Source organism: Cynocephalus volans, chromosome 2 (assembly GCF_027409185.1).
Source record: "Cynocephalus volans isolate mCynVol1 chromosome 2, mCynVol1.pri, whole genome shotgun sequence".
Taxonomy (NCBI): domain Eukaryota; kingdom Metazoa; phylum Chordata; class Mammalia; order Dermoptera; family Cynocephalidae; genus Cynocephalus; species Cynocephalus volans.
In genome coordinates, this window is record NC_084461.1 from 7,124,402 (window position 1) to 7,138,391 (window position 13,990).

General features: G+C 45.6%; 1 protein-coding gene across 1 annotated transcript in view; it reads left to right on the forward strand.

Annotated features, from left to right (window-relative positions):
* Positions 1–13,990, forward strand: part of ADCY2 (adenylate cyclase 2) — a 395,282-nt gene that overhangs the window by 272,952 nt on the left and 108,340 nt on the right. The window contains exons 8-10 of the mRNA XM_063086882.1: positions 3,201–3,359; positions 4,050–4,182; positions 5,701–5,877. Of these exons, the coding sequence (XP_062942952.1) occupies positions 3,201–3,359; positions 4,050–4,182; positions 5,701–5,877 (469 nt within the window). The remainder of the gene's footprint in view (positions 1–3,200; positions 3,360–4,049; positions 4,183–5,700; positions 5,878–13,990) is intronic.

Sequence of the window (13,990 nt, forward strand, 5' to 3'; positions counted from 1 at the left end):
TTGAGCTATTTTTATGTGTGCAGTTCAGTGACGTTAACTACATTGAAAATATTGTGCAACCTCCACCGCTATGTGTTCCGGAACCTTTTCATCACCCCAAGCAGAAACTCTGTACCCATTAAGCAGTAACCTCCATTCCCGCCTCGGCCCTTGGTAATCTCTATCCTACTTTCTGTCTCTGAATTTGCCTGTTCTAGGTATTTCATATAAGTGGAATTATACTTCTCCTTTTGTCCTTTTGTGTTTGGCTTCTTTCATTTAGCATAACGTTTTTGAGGATCATTCATATTGTGGCATTTCTTGTTAAGACAGAATAACATTCCACTTCATGCATGTACCACATTTTATCCATTCACTGTTGAGCATTAGTAATAAATTATGTGTCCAGAGTCTCAGTAGTGGCAGCAAATCTGAGGAAACTCCCCAACTCTTGCTTATCCCTAAACTTATTCTTCAAATCATGCATTTCTGTGTGTCCCGGTGACTTGCCACTCACTGATAAGGGGTTCCACCTTCTTCCTCTATTATATATCACCTGTTTGTCTTATGTATGGTTGACAAGGTGATCAATAAACAGGTTGTCTTGTTACACGTCCAGTAAGGGTGGTGACAGACGGGCATCTCAGCAAGTTCCAGGAACTCTTTGCCCACTCTTCCCCTCTCTCCTATGCAAGGGCGAGCATTTGCATGCCATTTATTGAACCGTAGACAGGGATGAGTACAGGAATGTCAATTTTTTAAGCTAGTGAGGGCGATCGCACACTGGGCACTTGGGTTTTTGCTTGGTCATCTCAGGTTCCACAGGAACCAGCAGCCTGGGCCCAGGAACGACGTCTGCCTGTGTCTTCCCTGTGTGTTTGCACCTCCACACCCAGTGCCTCATTCTGTTCTCCAAGGCACCACTGCAGCAGCACGTCAGCTGTAGTTTGGGAATGTTCCCAATGCTTAGAGAGATTTTTGTTTTCCTATCATGAAACTGTAAATTGTTTTGAATCAAGGAAGTAATATTCAGGACTTTGATTTTATAAATGCTTAAGGTTGCTTTAAAACTAGAAAGTTTGTCTACTACTGTTGCAAGCTTTTTTTTTTTTTTTTTTTTTTTTGTCTTTTTCGTGACCAGCACTCAGCCAGTGAGTGCACCGGCCAGTCCTATATAGGATCCGAACCCGCGGCGGGAGCCGTCACTGCGCTCCCAGCGCCGCACTCTCCCGAGTGCACCACGGGCTCGGCCCCTGTTGCAAGCTTTAAGCAACTATATCAACATTTTTCTAGAGAGCGCACAAAATCCCTCTACATGCATCAAAACATTTGGCCAGTCGATTCATCTGAACCCTTGATCAACTCACTTTTCTAAAAAAGACAATAAACGCAGAGCTTGCTTTTAATGGTTTAGCAAGTCAACTCATTAACAAGTCGGTTCTGTGCAATGGCCAACCTTAGACTGTTTTCTCCTCTTTGTTGATTCCTCCCTCCCTCTCTGCTAACCTATTCTGGTGAACAGAAATGCCACGTGGTTGGAATTGTTCTCCCTCAACAACATAAAATCTTAAGAACATTATGGGTTTCCTAACAAATTTCTCAGGATTGTCATATCTCCAAGACAGAAACACTGTTAATGCTTCAAAAATGACCTTGGTCAATTAATAAACTTGTACGGAGTACCACTGTTGGATCAGGCCTGAACCCATTGCTCAGTACACCAACCACTTGCACAAGGTCTGCGTCCCAAGGGGCTGACTCTCCTAGAGCAGAGATGGACCCAAACAGGGAGTGCTAACTGCTCTCAGCCTAGAAGAGGGGAGACCAGAAAGCCTTCCTGGAGGAGGCTGTGCCTGAGCCAAGGCTGGAAGAACAATGCAAGGTGGACAGGTGACACCACGCCCTGGCAGGGAAGGGAGACATGGGGAGTGGGGAGCAGGGAGAGAGCATCAGAGCGTGGTCTGGAGGTGCACAAGCTTCGTGGCTGATGGAGGGCGCAGTGGCAGGGGGTGGGTCTCCCTTGTCACGTTTATCCTCTGGCTCATCTTGTGCAGCAGGAATGAAGAGTTTAGATAACTTGCATAGTGCCAAATAGGTTGCTGTCTTTTTTTTTTTTTTTTGCATGAAAATAGGACAGGAAGAGAGTGAGGGAAGGAAGTATGGAGAAAGAGGAAAGGAAAGTGGAAGGAAAACAGCTTTCCATATTCCTTTTCCAGGATGCCATTTAATTTCACCTCCTGGGTCTGATTCTTTTTTATCACTGCCAGCATGCTACAATGATGTCATTGTATCACTTAAGGTGATGCACGTACCTGTGCCCTTGTGGGGTGTGGGGGGTTCCCATGCTACACGGCACACCGCTAGCATCTGGTCTCTACTGTGCTGTGTCGTTTCTTCCCTCCGCTGTCCTCGGGGTAGCTAGGGACATCTCCCTGTACACTCCTTTTACAATAATACTCGTACACTAATGGATAAGTGTTTTTAGCTGGCAGAAATAAATAAGCATTGCCAAGTATTTCCAATATCCCTTCGTTGAAGATCTTCATTTGCCTCTGTTAACGAGTTGGCAAAAGGGCCCTAAAGTGTTTTTTTAATGATTTTTTTAAAAAATTGGCTTCTTTTTCGTGATACCTTATGCATTATTAAAGCTTTTTAAAAAGTAATTTTTTTCTCTTCTTGTTAAAGAATGTGCACAATTGAAAAGCTTTAATCTCAGGATTATTTTTAAAAAATGCTTGTTTAGGCTGAAGTCATTAGTAAGCTCACAAACAAGCTGTATTATTCCCTTATGAGAAGATTATATTCATTGGGGACATGCTTTGCATGAAACGCTAGAATTGCAGATGGTGTCCAAGGTCGTTTCTGATATTACAAGACAATGTCACATGCTTCTAGTAGAAGAAGGCAGAGCAGGTGCCAGCACATAACAGGTGCTTGATATATATTAGCTGATAGAGTAAAAGCTACTGCCAAAATGCTTTGTCATCCCCAGGGTCTGGCCTGATCTAGTTTTACTAGCTTTTGGTCTAATCTGAGAGTGACTGGAAAGAAAAGCCCTTTCTCTTGGCTCAGAGCAGCAACCTTCTGCCATAGGAGGAATTAATGGCAGGATTTCCAACAGTCTGAGAAATTCCGAACAGTAAAATTCCAGGAAAATTGTCCAGGAGTTAAAGGAGGAAGGGACTGTCACTGAGTTGTGATGTCACTTCCCATCTCTTTAGGAAAGTGAGAGATGCCACTGGAGTTGATATCAACATGCGAGTGGGAGTGCATTCCGGGAACGTCCTGTGTGGCGTGATCGGCCTGCAGAAGTGGCAGTACGATGTGTGGTCACACGACGTCACCTTGGCCAACCACATGGAAGCAGGAGGGGTTCCTGGGTAAGGCCACTCATATTTATCAAATAACCTCAAAACAAACTTTCAAGTCCTGATTCTACCATTTCTATGACCCATGGTCCAAGCCTGTGGATATTGGTACTAAATTATAGACTTTTACTCACAGGCAAATTTATGAATAGAGACCTGAGTTAAAGGTGTTTTATAATGCGATCCAGATATGACATCTCTCTAGTACTGGTGACCTCTAAAATCAGTACTATCACAATGAGCAACTGTAACATCCATCTTTGGTGAGAAGTCAGGCAAGAGGGTCTTGGTGCAAGTGCTAGACTGTGGAGAAGCATAAAAGGAGGAATTGTGAAAGAAAATCCATACTTTTCTGCAGATCAGCATGTTTCCTAAAATGCCCTTGACATGAGTTTCAACAGACAGATATTTCCACATGCAAAAACTCAGTAAGATGAAATTCATTTGCTGTAATTTACCTCCCCCACCATGCAGGTTTCCGTGAGTGCAGAGAAGCTACAAATATTAGTAGCTCATGACCCCGGTGTGCATCTTTTCAAAGCAATGATCAATAGAATGTAAACATTAATTACTGTCCATTTTCCCTAGAACATGTAGATATTCCTTTATTGGAGGCAGAAATTATTTCTGAAATCACAGAGAGAACATCTTTCTTCACATTACCCTTTTTATCTTGACTGTTGTTTTAAAATGGAATTTCAGTCGTGTTCACATTTCTTCCGTCACCCTGGAGCACTTGAACGGAGCCTATAAAGTGGAGGAAGGAGATGGTGACATCAGGGACCCATATTTAAAACAGCACCTGGTGAAAACCTACTTTGTAATCAACCCCAAGGTCAGTATAGTCTATGATTAGCCTATTATTTCTGTGATTAAAACGGAAGAAGATAAGTGTTTTTGGTCGAGTCACTGTAATTCTTTGCTAGTCTTTGCCTCTAAAATGATTTTAAATGCAAATGGAGGTTTAATTATGGAAGATACTTTGTAATAACTCAAATAGTTATTAAAGAAACAGTTGAAATGTGATGCTTGTCTGTATGACGAGGGTCCTGGTGCAGGCTGCTGGTTTGGGTTGTTGTACGTGTTAGCTGATGTGAGCGGATATATGTTGGTGGACGCCACTTCCAGAAGGCTCTCAGTGAGCACAGCTTTGACAGCTGTCAGTTAGAAAATTAAATGAAGAGAAAAGATTTTGCTCAGGCCTTCAGAAGATAAAAATCTAATGGATGAAATAGGATGAGCATATAAGAAAAAAGAAGAAATATTTTAAAATTAACAAATAAATACCACATATACATTTGTGTGAGTTTGTGTGTATGCACAGACATAACTGACTTCCATGCAATGAAAGCCTTCATCAGCTGGAAGACTATCCAACCCATACAAATAGTAGGTCACTGCCTCTTATTCTGTCCACACTGCATATCAGGCCAGATCAAGGGGTTAAGAGCTCTCATTTTTTTTAAGTCTTCAGATACTTGCCAAGTGGGTATTATTGCTCTTTACGGATTAAGGATCTGAAGCTCTGAGAGGTTATGGAACTCTCCCCAAATCACACTGCTGGTAAATGGTGCAAATATCAGCAGAAAAGACCTCTGAACTGTGAAAACCATTATCACAAAATCAACAAGATCAAGTTTGTGTGCCTTTAAGGTAGCGTCCCTGAAACCCCAGTTTCACCTTTGCAGACAAACTTCCAACTAGCTGACGACTGATCGATAGACTGTGGGGGGATGTAGGGAGGAGCAAAAAAGAAAACAAATGTGTGCAGAGAACATTATGTTCAGGCAAAGAAAACCAAAACAGGGATGTGAGGCCACTTAGCTCAAAAATAGCCCCAAATCCCCTAGCGCTGTCACTTTAGAAAAACACAGCTGTCAAGAAAAAGTTAAAAACAGATGAGCATATTCTGTTTAAAAATTTAATTTATAAAAATATCCATTAACATGGCTATTACTTTTTCAATTACAGTTCAAATACAATTGTAAGTTTTAGTTACAAGTGAGTTTTTCTATCTGGAAAAAATCACTCAACTCGGGCCGAGCCCGTGGTGCACTCGGGAGAGTGTGGCGCTGGGAGCACAGCGACCCTCCCGCCGCGGGTTCGGATCCTATATAGGACTGGCCAGTGCACTCACTGGCTGAGTGCTGGTCATGAAAAAGACAAAAAAAAAAAAAAAAATCCCTCAACTCAAATAGCTTGTTGCCCAGAGGCACCGGAGTGATGGCAAAGCCAGAGGGAGAGAATGCAGGCAGGATGAGAGGAGCCAGCGTAGTGGAGTGAGGCTGGAGCAGGAAGGATAAGGTGCAGACAGGTGGGGCACCAGGTGTAATACTTTCTTTCTCGCCCCCAGGGAGAGCGACGGAGTCCCCAGCACCTCTTCAGACCTCGCCACACCCTTGACGGAGCCAAGATGAGGGCCTCCGTCCGCATGACCCGGTACCTGGAGTCCTGGGGGGCAGCCAAGCCCTTTGCACACCTGCACCACAGAGATAGCATGACCACAGAGAACGGCAAGATCAGCACCACGGTACGCCCTCCCCGCACCTCCGGAGCACCTGAAGACAGCTAGGTCCCCAAGCAAAGGCCGGGCATCTCCTGCCCAAGTAACTGTGGTTGGCAGCGAAGCAAGGTCGCCACCTCTTCCTCTCAGAGAGGCCCTCGTAAGCAGCTGCAGGGGAGGGGTGAGCTCCAAGCCCACTCTGCTAAGGGTTCTCACCTAGAGTGACTTTGCAGTCTCACTTTACAACCCCAGACAGTGTTGTTCACACTGATAGTGGTGACTGAATACAACAGAACTATTTTTTTTTTAAATTTATCAATATATAGGCTGGCTGGTTGGCTCATTTGGTTAGAGCACAGACTGGTAGCACCAAGGTCAAAGGTTCTGGTCAGCCACCAAAAAAAAAAAAAAAATCAATATATAACGTAGTTGATTTTCATGTCCCTTTACCAATTCCTCTTTCTCTCCTCCCTGTCCCCACTCCCTGCCACCAACATCATATCTGTTCACTCACTTTTCTTAACAAGTTCAAAGAATTGTGATTGTTGTGTCTTCCTCCCCCACCACTGTGTGTTTGTATATTTATTTATTTATTTATTTTTAGCTCCCACAAATAAGTGAGAATATGTGGCATTTCTCTTTCTGTGCCTGACTATTTCACTTAATATAGGTTTCTCTAAGTCCATTCACGTTGCTGCACATGGTAGGATTTCATTCTTTTTTATAGCAGAATAGTATTCCTGAGATGCCGTCGCACTCCAGTTAGGATGGCTAATATCCAAAAGACTGAGAATGATAAATGCTGGCGAGGTTGCAGAGAAAAAGGAACCCTCATACACTGTTGGTGGGACTGCAAAATGGTGCAGCCTTTATGGAAAATGATATGGAGGTTCCTCAAACAATTGCAGATAGATCTGCCATATGGCCCAGCTATCCCACTGCTGGGAATAGACCCAGAGGAATGGAAATCATCATGTCAAACAGAACTATTTTTTTAATTGAGTTTTTTTCTATCATGCAGTAGAAAGCCTTGCACATCTTAATAAAAAGACAACTAAAGAAGTTTGTGTAGCATCATCAAGACTGCCTTTTCATGGCCCACGTGTTCAGGCTGCGTCAGGAGCCTCACGCATCCTATTGTCATAGTCCATCATTCACGCCATTCCAGCTTCCAACGTACAATAAAGTTCTGAAGCTTCTTATGAAAGGGACATGTGCAGGAAGGTGGCTGAAATGGAGACACAAAGTAGGAAGACCCAGAGGAAGAGAGAAGAGTAAATACAGCTAAGCACTTAGAATGATCCCAATAGTATCAATAGATTTTAAAACTGTCTCTGAGTAATGTTCATGTGTAATGGCATTAACATTATTAGGGATGCAGTTGAGATTTCAAAAATATAAAGTTACATAATTCTCATCGGTTGATAAGGAAAAAAAATGCCAGGTTGTCAGGTGAAAGTGAAGTTTTCCAGTCTGCCTGTGCCCCACACCTTCCAGTGTCTTACAGAGACACTCCCAAGCCCAGCAGGTAGGGGCTCAGCATTCTTGCTTTGGCTTAGTTATATCACCTCTCCCAACTTCTCTTGATCTTTTTTCAACTAGTGACCCATCAGACTGTCCGCAAGAGAGACTACCAGGACAAGTGCTAGAGTTTGCATCCTAAGGGGAAGAGAGAGACCATAAGTAGAAAAACAAATACATGAACAAGGTTGTTTCAGGTGCTGGTGAGGGCCATGATGAAGATCACGTGGAGCAATGCTGTTGGGAGGGGATGGGATGGCTGCTGTGGGTAGGACAGCTGGGGAAGTCTCAGAGCAAGACAGGGGTAAATTGAAAGAAGAGGTGGGAGAGGAGCAGATTTAGTAGCCCTAAAATGGAAATGGATGTCATGTCTTCTGGGGCAAAGAGGAGGGTGGTATGGCTGGAGCAGGAGGTCGTCATGAGCAGAAAGATGTGCTAAGGGGAAAAGTCTTCATTTCATTCTAAGTGTAGTGGGAAGTCACTAGAGGTTCTTAAGCAAGGATGGAGCATGCTATACTTCATGCCTTGGAGTAATGGAGCAAGAGTGCAGGGGTCCCCAGCGAGAATGATGCCCTCTTATGCTAAGATTTTAGCAGTGGAAGCAGTGGGAAGCAAATGCAGGGTCTAATTAGAAAGCAGAACAAATAAGACACAGCGATGGATTGGATGTGCGTGAAGGTGAGGAACAGAGATAAACCCAAACTGTTTAGACTCCATAGCTGGGAGAATGGTGACGTCATTAATTGAGATGACAAATAAAAGGGGGAAGTCGGGTTATTTACGATGGAAAAATCAAGACTTTGCTAATGCACATCTGATGTCTAAGTGTAGATAGGAATTGGTCAGTTGGGTGTGCAACTGTAGAGCTGAGGGGCAAGGTCCAAGCTGAAGATGTGAATGTGAGAGTCAGCGGGTTTTAGGTGATATTTGATATTTGAAGCTGTGAAACTGGAAGAAATCATCAGGGAGAGAGGGACCAAGGGAGGGAGGCCTGGGGCATCTGGAGCTGTCAGCATTTAGACATGTTGGAGGAAAAGCATCCTAAGACTTTTGTATCCAATTGCCAATGAAGTCAATACTTCTGTCGCTCTTATAAAAATAATGATTTGGACAACTTCGCCTCAGTACTGCATTTATTCTTAGTGCTAATGGCAAATAACTACATTTCTCACTGAGATTTATTATGCACTAAAATTTGTTGGTTGATGGTCGGGTTTTAAGAAATAAGAATCATATGTAAATATCTGAATGCAGTTTTCTATGTTATTTCTTATGTACATCTATGGGGGGAAAAGTCTTACTTTTCTAGTCGTGTTGTTGTTGTGATTGTTTATTTATCAGTCTTTATTGTCCTAAGACTTAGAGTGACTATCTCCCTTATTTTAGCATGGAACTGCAGCAATGATTTTGGTCTGACTTTAATGTGTTGTTATGTGTTATTGAAGATGACCCATTCAAGATAGAGTTGGAACTTTTAAGTGCTTTGAGCTTCTGGAAGTTGTTTATAAAAATCAGAAGACCTCTTGAGTGAACTCAATTTTCTTAACCATCTGGTCTCAGCTGTTATGATGGCTCAAAGTGGAGGCTTATATTGTCTTAGCAGCAATATAGGATATCTTAAGAAAGTCCCAAGGCTTTGGTTAGCTTATTAAGTCCATACCACTTTTACTTAGCTGTGTCTCTTACTCATTTTCAGAAAGATTCCATCATAGTTCTTAGTGATACATTCCAGGAGTGAACAATTGTCATCCCCCCAAAATTATTTCTTTCATCTAATCCCCTATGCAGAACTCCATTGAATCTTCATTCAACATTGATAGAGCTGCTGAATAGTGCATTATTTTACTGTAGGCAATAAAACTTGGAGTTCAATTACTTTTTAAGGAAATACCTTACCTTTCCCTAGGCTAAATACACTTCCTGATCTAACTATGGAGATCAAAGCAGCAAACAGAGGTTACTCCAGAGCCCCTTTGTTCCAACTTTTATTTTTATCTATACCACAAATGTGTAAAAGTGGATCTTTATTTTTAAAGTGTATTATCAAACATTTAGCAGTGAGTTCTCAACTGCTACTCTCTCCATTTATGACTGAGCTCTTACTCTACATGAGTAATTGTTTGCTATCTAAATGACACTTTTTATGACAAAAGAAGAAATATGTTATGCACTATTATTATTGCACTGAGAGACGCCTGATTTGGGCAATCACTCAGTCAGGAGAGACCCTCCCAAGGAACAACGAGACCACGGCTTCGGATGCAATTAGCAAGAGGTTTTATTGAATACACGGGTACCCGGGCGGCTCAGTCTCTCGGTGGACTGGCGCGCCGAGCAGAGTTTTTGAGCTTGTTTTATAGCAAAAAGCGCGGGTACAGAAGCGAGAAGCAAGGTAATTGGTCGGTTTAAACAAAGCCAGGGAAAAAGCGCGGGTCATGTGGGAGTTCTTGAAACAGCTGAAGGGCGCCCTGGAAACTGCTCTGGGAGGCCTAGTGCAAGCTGATAACAGAAGCTGAAAGAAGCGAGTTAATCACTTAGGGGCAGCAAAAACTTTCACAGGGCGGTTTCTTCCTTAGGTTGTCTAGATACATCCAGATACAGCTCTTGGTGTTATCAGTCAGAGACAGCATAGGTGGGAAACAGCAAAGGCAGGCAGAACTTAAAATTTTTCTAAGTACAGCACAATTTTTAACCTTCAATTTTCACCACAGGTGTTGGGGGGGCTTTTAAACAAGAACACTTTTCAAACAGTAAAAATGGCATAAGCTAAATCAGTCTACCTCGCACACCCCTTTATGAATTTCTTGGCCTTGCGGAATGGCGTTACTGCGGCTAGCTTGGAAAACACTTCTTTCATTCCCCCATTTCTCTTGTGGGAAGCTCTAATCTTAGAGCGAATTTAGAGGTTGTCTTCGTTGTCTAGGGTCTGATACTTTTGTCTAAGGACCAGAATTTTTACTGCACTTACCCTGTCATTGATGAACTGGACTAACCTATTGATGATGCAGGGCCCGAGGGTGAACAACAGAAGGAGGAGCAATAGGGGCCCGGCGATGGTTGATAGGAGGGTAGTGAACCAAGGGGAGCTATTGAACCACCCTTCATACCAGTTTTGGTTTTTCTGGCGCTCCAACTGTCTTTTATCTAGTCTCTCTTTGAGTTTTCTCATGGAGTCTCGCACCACACCTGAGTGGTCTACATAAAAACAGCACTCTTCTTTTAGGGCCGCGCAGAGGCCTCCTTCTTTTAGAAACAGTAGGTCAAGGCCTCTTCTATTTTGGAGTACTACCTCCGATAGGGAAGTCAGCGAGTCCTCCAGCTTGCTGATTGAGTCCTGGAGGACCCGGAGGTCAGTATCCATGGCGGTCTGGAGGCTGGTTAGGCCTTGTTGGAGGTCTATGGGCCCTTTAACTAGGGCGGATGCGCCAGTACCTATACCTGCTGCGACCCCCAACCCCAGAAGAACAGCTAGGGTAAGTGAGACAGGCTCTCTTTTAACCCTGGGGTGAGGATCGTCATAGGCCTGCAACAAAGTTTCTTCAGAATGGTAATAGATGCGAGGGACCAGCTGGATCAGGATACAGAAATCTTTAGACTGATTAAAAACTGAGGTGGAGAGGCAGGGGGTGAGGCCGGTGCTGCAGGCCCACCAGCTATGGTTGGTGGGGAGCAAGTACTGATGGTTCGTGGAGGAGTTGATGGATAGGGTCTGATTGCAAAGATGCTGATGGGTAGAGGGCACCGTTCCTATGCACGACCCGTGTCCTGAGACCTCAGTGAGGGTAAGCTTTCCTTGGCCCTCCCAGCGGCACTGGGTATAGTTGGAGGTATAAGTGAAGGCCCCTCCTAAGGAGGCAACTCCTTCATAATAAGGGGGACCCAAGGCCAAACAGAGCCAGCAAGACTTCGTGGCGTCTGGGTCGGTAGCATTTAAGGCTAGGAAGGCCCCCCTCACAAGGCCAAAGGGTCTGTCGCCCGTGGTTGGAGACAGAGTGTTCAGGACAACACTTTCCTCCAGTACCGTGGGGACTTGGCTAGGAGCCGCCGAGGGTTGAGAGATGGGCGGCGCTTCCCTCGTTGGGGAAGGGGGGTTTTTGTTAGGGGGTCCTTGTTTCGCAAGGACAGAGTTGGGGCCCACTGTCTCAGCTGGCTTGCTGGTGATCTCTAACCGAATGGTCAACTGTACGCCTGGATATCCAGACACATAGAATCCCAATCCCCAGGTTTTTCCTATTATCCACTCTTTGGATTGCCGTCCTTGTTCTGTGAAATTTATTTTAAGGGGGTTACACCAGCCGGTTTTTTCACAGGTTGCCAGTAGGGCACCCCATGATCGCTCTGTGCCATTCCATTTTACAGTTATGAGGTCCCAGGAGGACGTAGGTTGCCAATAAACAGTCCCCGTGGTTTCACAACTCCATTCTTTACAATACAGGGATTCTAACCCTCCACACCTTTTAGCTTCTGAACGGGACCGGCCATCCCGGGGACACACGTAGAAGGTGGAACTTGCCATTCTGGTCCTAGCCTTAGGGTAGCTGCATCCTATGGCTCCCCAGGTGATCTGTCTATAAGCGCTCTCATAGTTTGAGTCAGGGGGTCTGACTCTCTTAGAGGTTGATACATCGGTTTCTGGGATATCCCAGGACTCAAGACCGGCCGCCAGGGCACATACATCAGGTGTAAGAATGGGCCACCAAGTCCAAGGGGGCTGGACTTTCTCTGTCTTCCAGACAACGTTCCCAGTTTGGGACAGTACCTGCCAGGTGAGGGTCACAGGCTGGTGAGGGTTTTCACTCCAACTCGTTCTGCCGCCGCCGAAAACGCAGCTTAAGAGGATGATCAGTCTTTTCCAGCTCCCAAGACTCATCTGGTGCCGAGGGTGGTGCAGGCTTGAGGTGAGAAGCATGGACCCAGGCAGCAATACCGTCGACTTTTACTGCGGTCGGAGTGGTCAGCAACACCAGGTACGGGCCTTTCCACCGAGGCTCAAGGCTGCTGGGTCGGTGGCGTCTAACAAGCACTCGGTCTCCGACCTGGAACGGGTGGGGGATTGTCACGGTACCGGGCTTGTACACCTCCTTGATCTGGTCCCAGATCTGGGTCTTCACAACTTCTAAAGCCTTTAAATGAGTAAATAAGACAGGGAGAAAATTATCATCGGGACTCAATGTCCCTCCAGACTCGAGTATGGGGGGCGGTCCCCCATAGAGAATTTCATAAGGAGTTAGACCAAACTGGCCAGGGGTATTCCTGGCTCTGAGCAGCGCTAAGGGAAGGAGGGCCACCCAGTCTTTTCCACCGGTCTCTAAGGCTAATTTGGTTAAGGTCTCTTTGATTGTCCTGTTCATTCTTTCTACCTGACCTGAGCTCTGGGGTCTATACGCACAGTGTAACTTCCAATTTATCCCCAGTTGAGTGGCCAGTCCCTGACTTATCTGAGCAACAAAGGCTGGGCCATTGTCTGACCCGAGTACCTTAGGGATCCCGAAGCGGGGTAGAATTTCCTCTAATATCTTTTTGCAGACGGTCAGGGCCGTTTCAGTTTTGGTAGGAAAAGCTTCTACCCATCCGGAAAAAGTGTCTATGAATACCAGCAGATACCTGTTTCCATACCGGCCAGGCTTTACCTCTGTGAAGTCTACCTCCCAGTACACGCCGGGTCGATCTCCTCGTTGTCTCTTTCCGATCTCTCGGTAGGTTGGGACCGCATTAGTCATGACACAAGCCTGACACCGACTGGTGACCTCGCGAACTACAGACTGGAGGTTCGGGATGAGGAGGCTGGTGCGGTTTACTAATTGGAGAAGCTTTTCTGGTCCTAAGTGTGTCAACTGATGCAACCGCTGAATAAATTCTTTCCCCCGATCAGGGGTGAGCTCTCTTGGCTCGGCCTTAACCTGGGCGGGTTCGATTAGCTCTTGAGGTTTTGTAGTTTCTGCCAGCACTCTGGTCGACAGGGCGGCTTGTTTTGCAGCCTCGTCGGCCCTCCGGTTCCCGGTGGCCACAGGGTCATTTCCCCTCTGGTGGCCGGGGCAGTGGATAATGGCGACCCGCTTAGGGAGGTGAATGGCCTCTAGCAGGGCCAAAATTTCTTCCTTGTTTTTAATGTCTTTTCCCGCAGAAGTGAGCAACCCCCTCTGTTTATATATTGCCCCGTGAATGTGAGCAGTGGCAAAAGCATACCTGCTGTCGGTGTAGATGTTGATGTTTTTTCCTTCGGCCAGGCGTAGTGCCTGCGTCAAAGCCACTAGTTCGGCCTTCTGGGCTGACGTACCTTCTGGCAGGCTGCTTGTCCACACCGTCCGCTTGCCATCTACGATGGCGGCCCCTGCTCTCCGTTTACCCTCCGCGATGAAACTGCTACCGTCCGTATACCAGGCTGGCACCCCGGGCAATGGCTGGTCCTTCAGGTCTCGTCGAGTTCCAGTTTCTTCGGCGAGGATCTCTGAGCACCTGTGTACTGGGGTGGCTTCCGACTCGACTGGTAGGAGGGTAGCTGGGTTCAGGACGGCAGGGGGTGCAAACGATATCCTTTCATTTAGCAGCAGGCTCTGGTAATGAGTCATCCTGGCATTGGTCATCCACCGGTCGGGGGGCTGCCGCACAATGCTTTCGA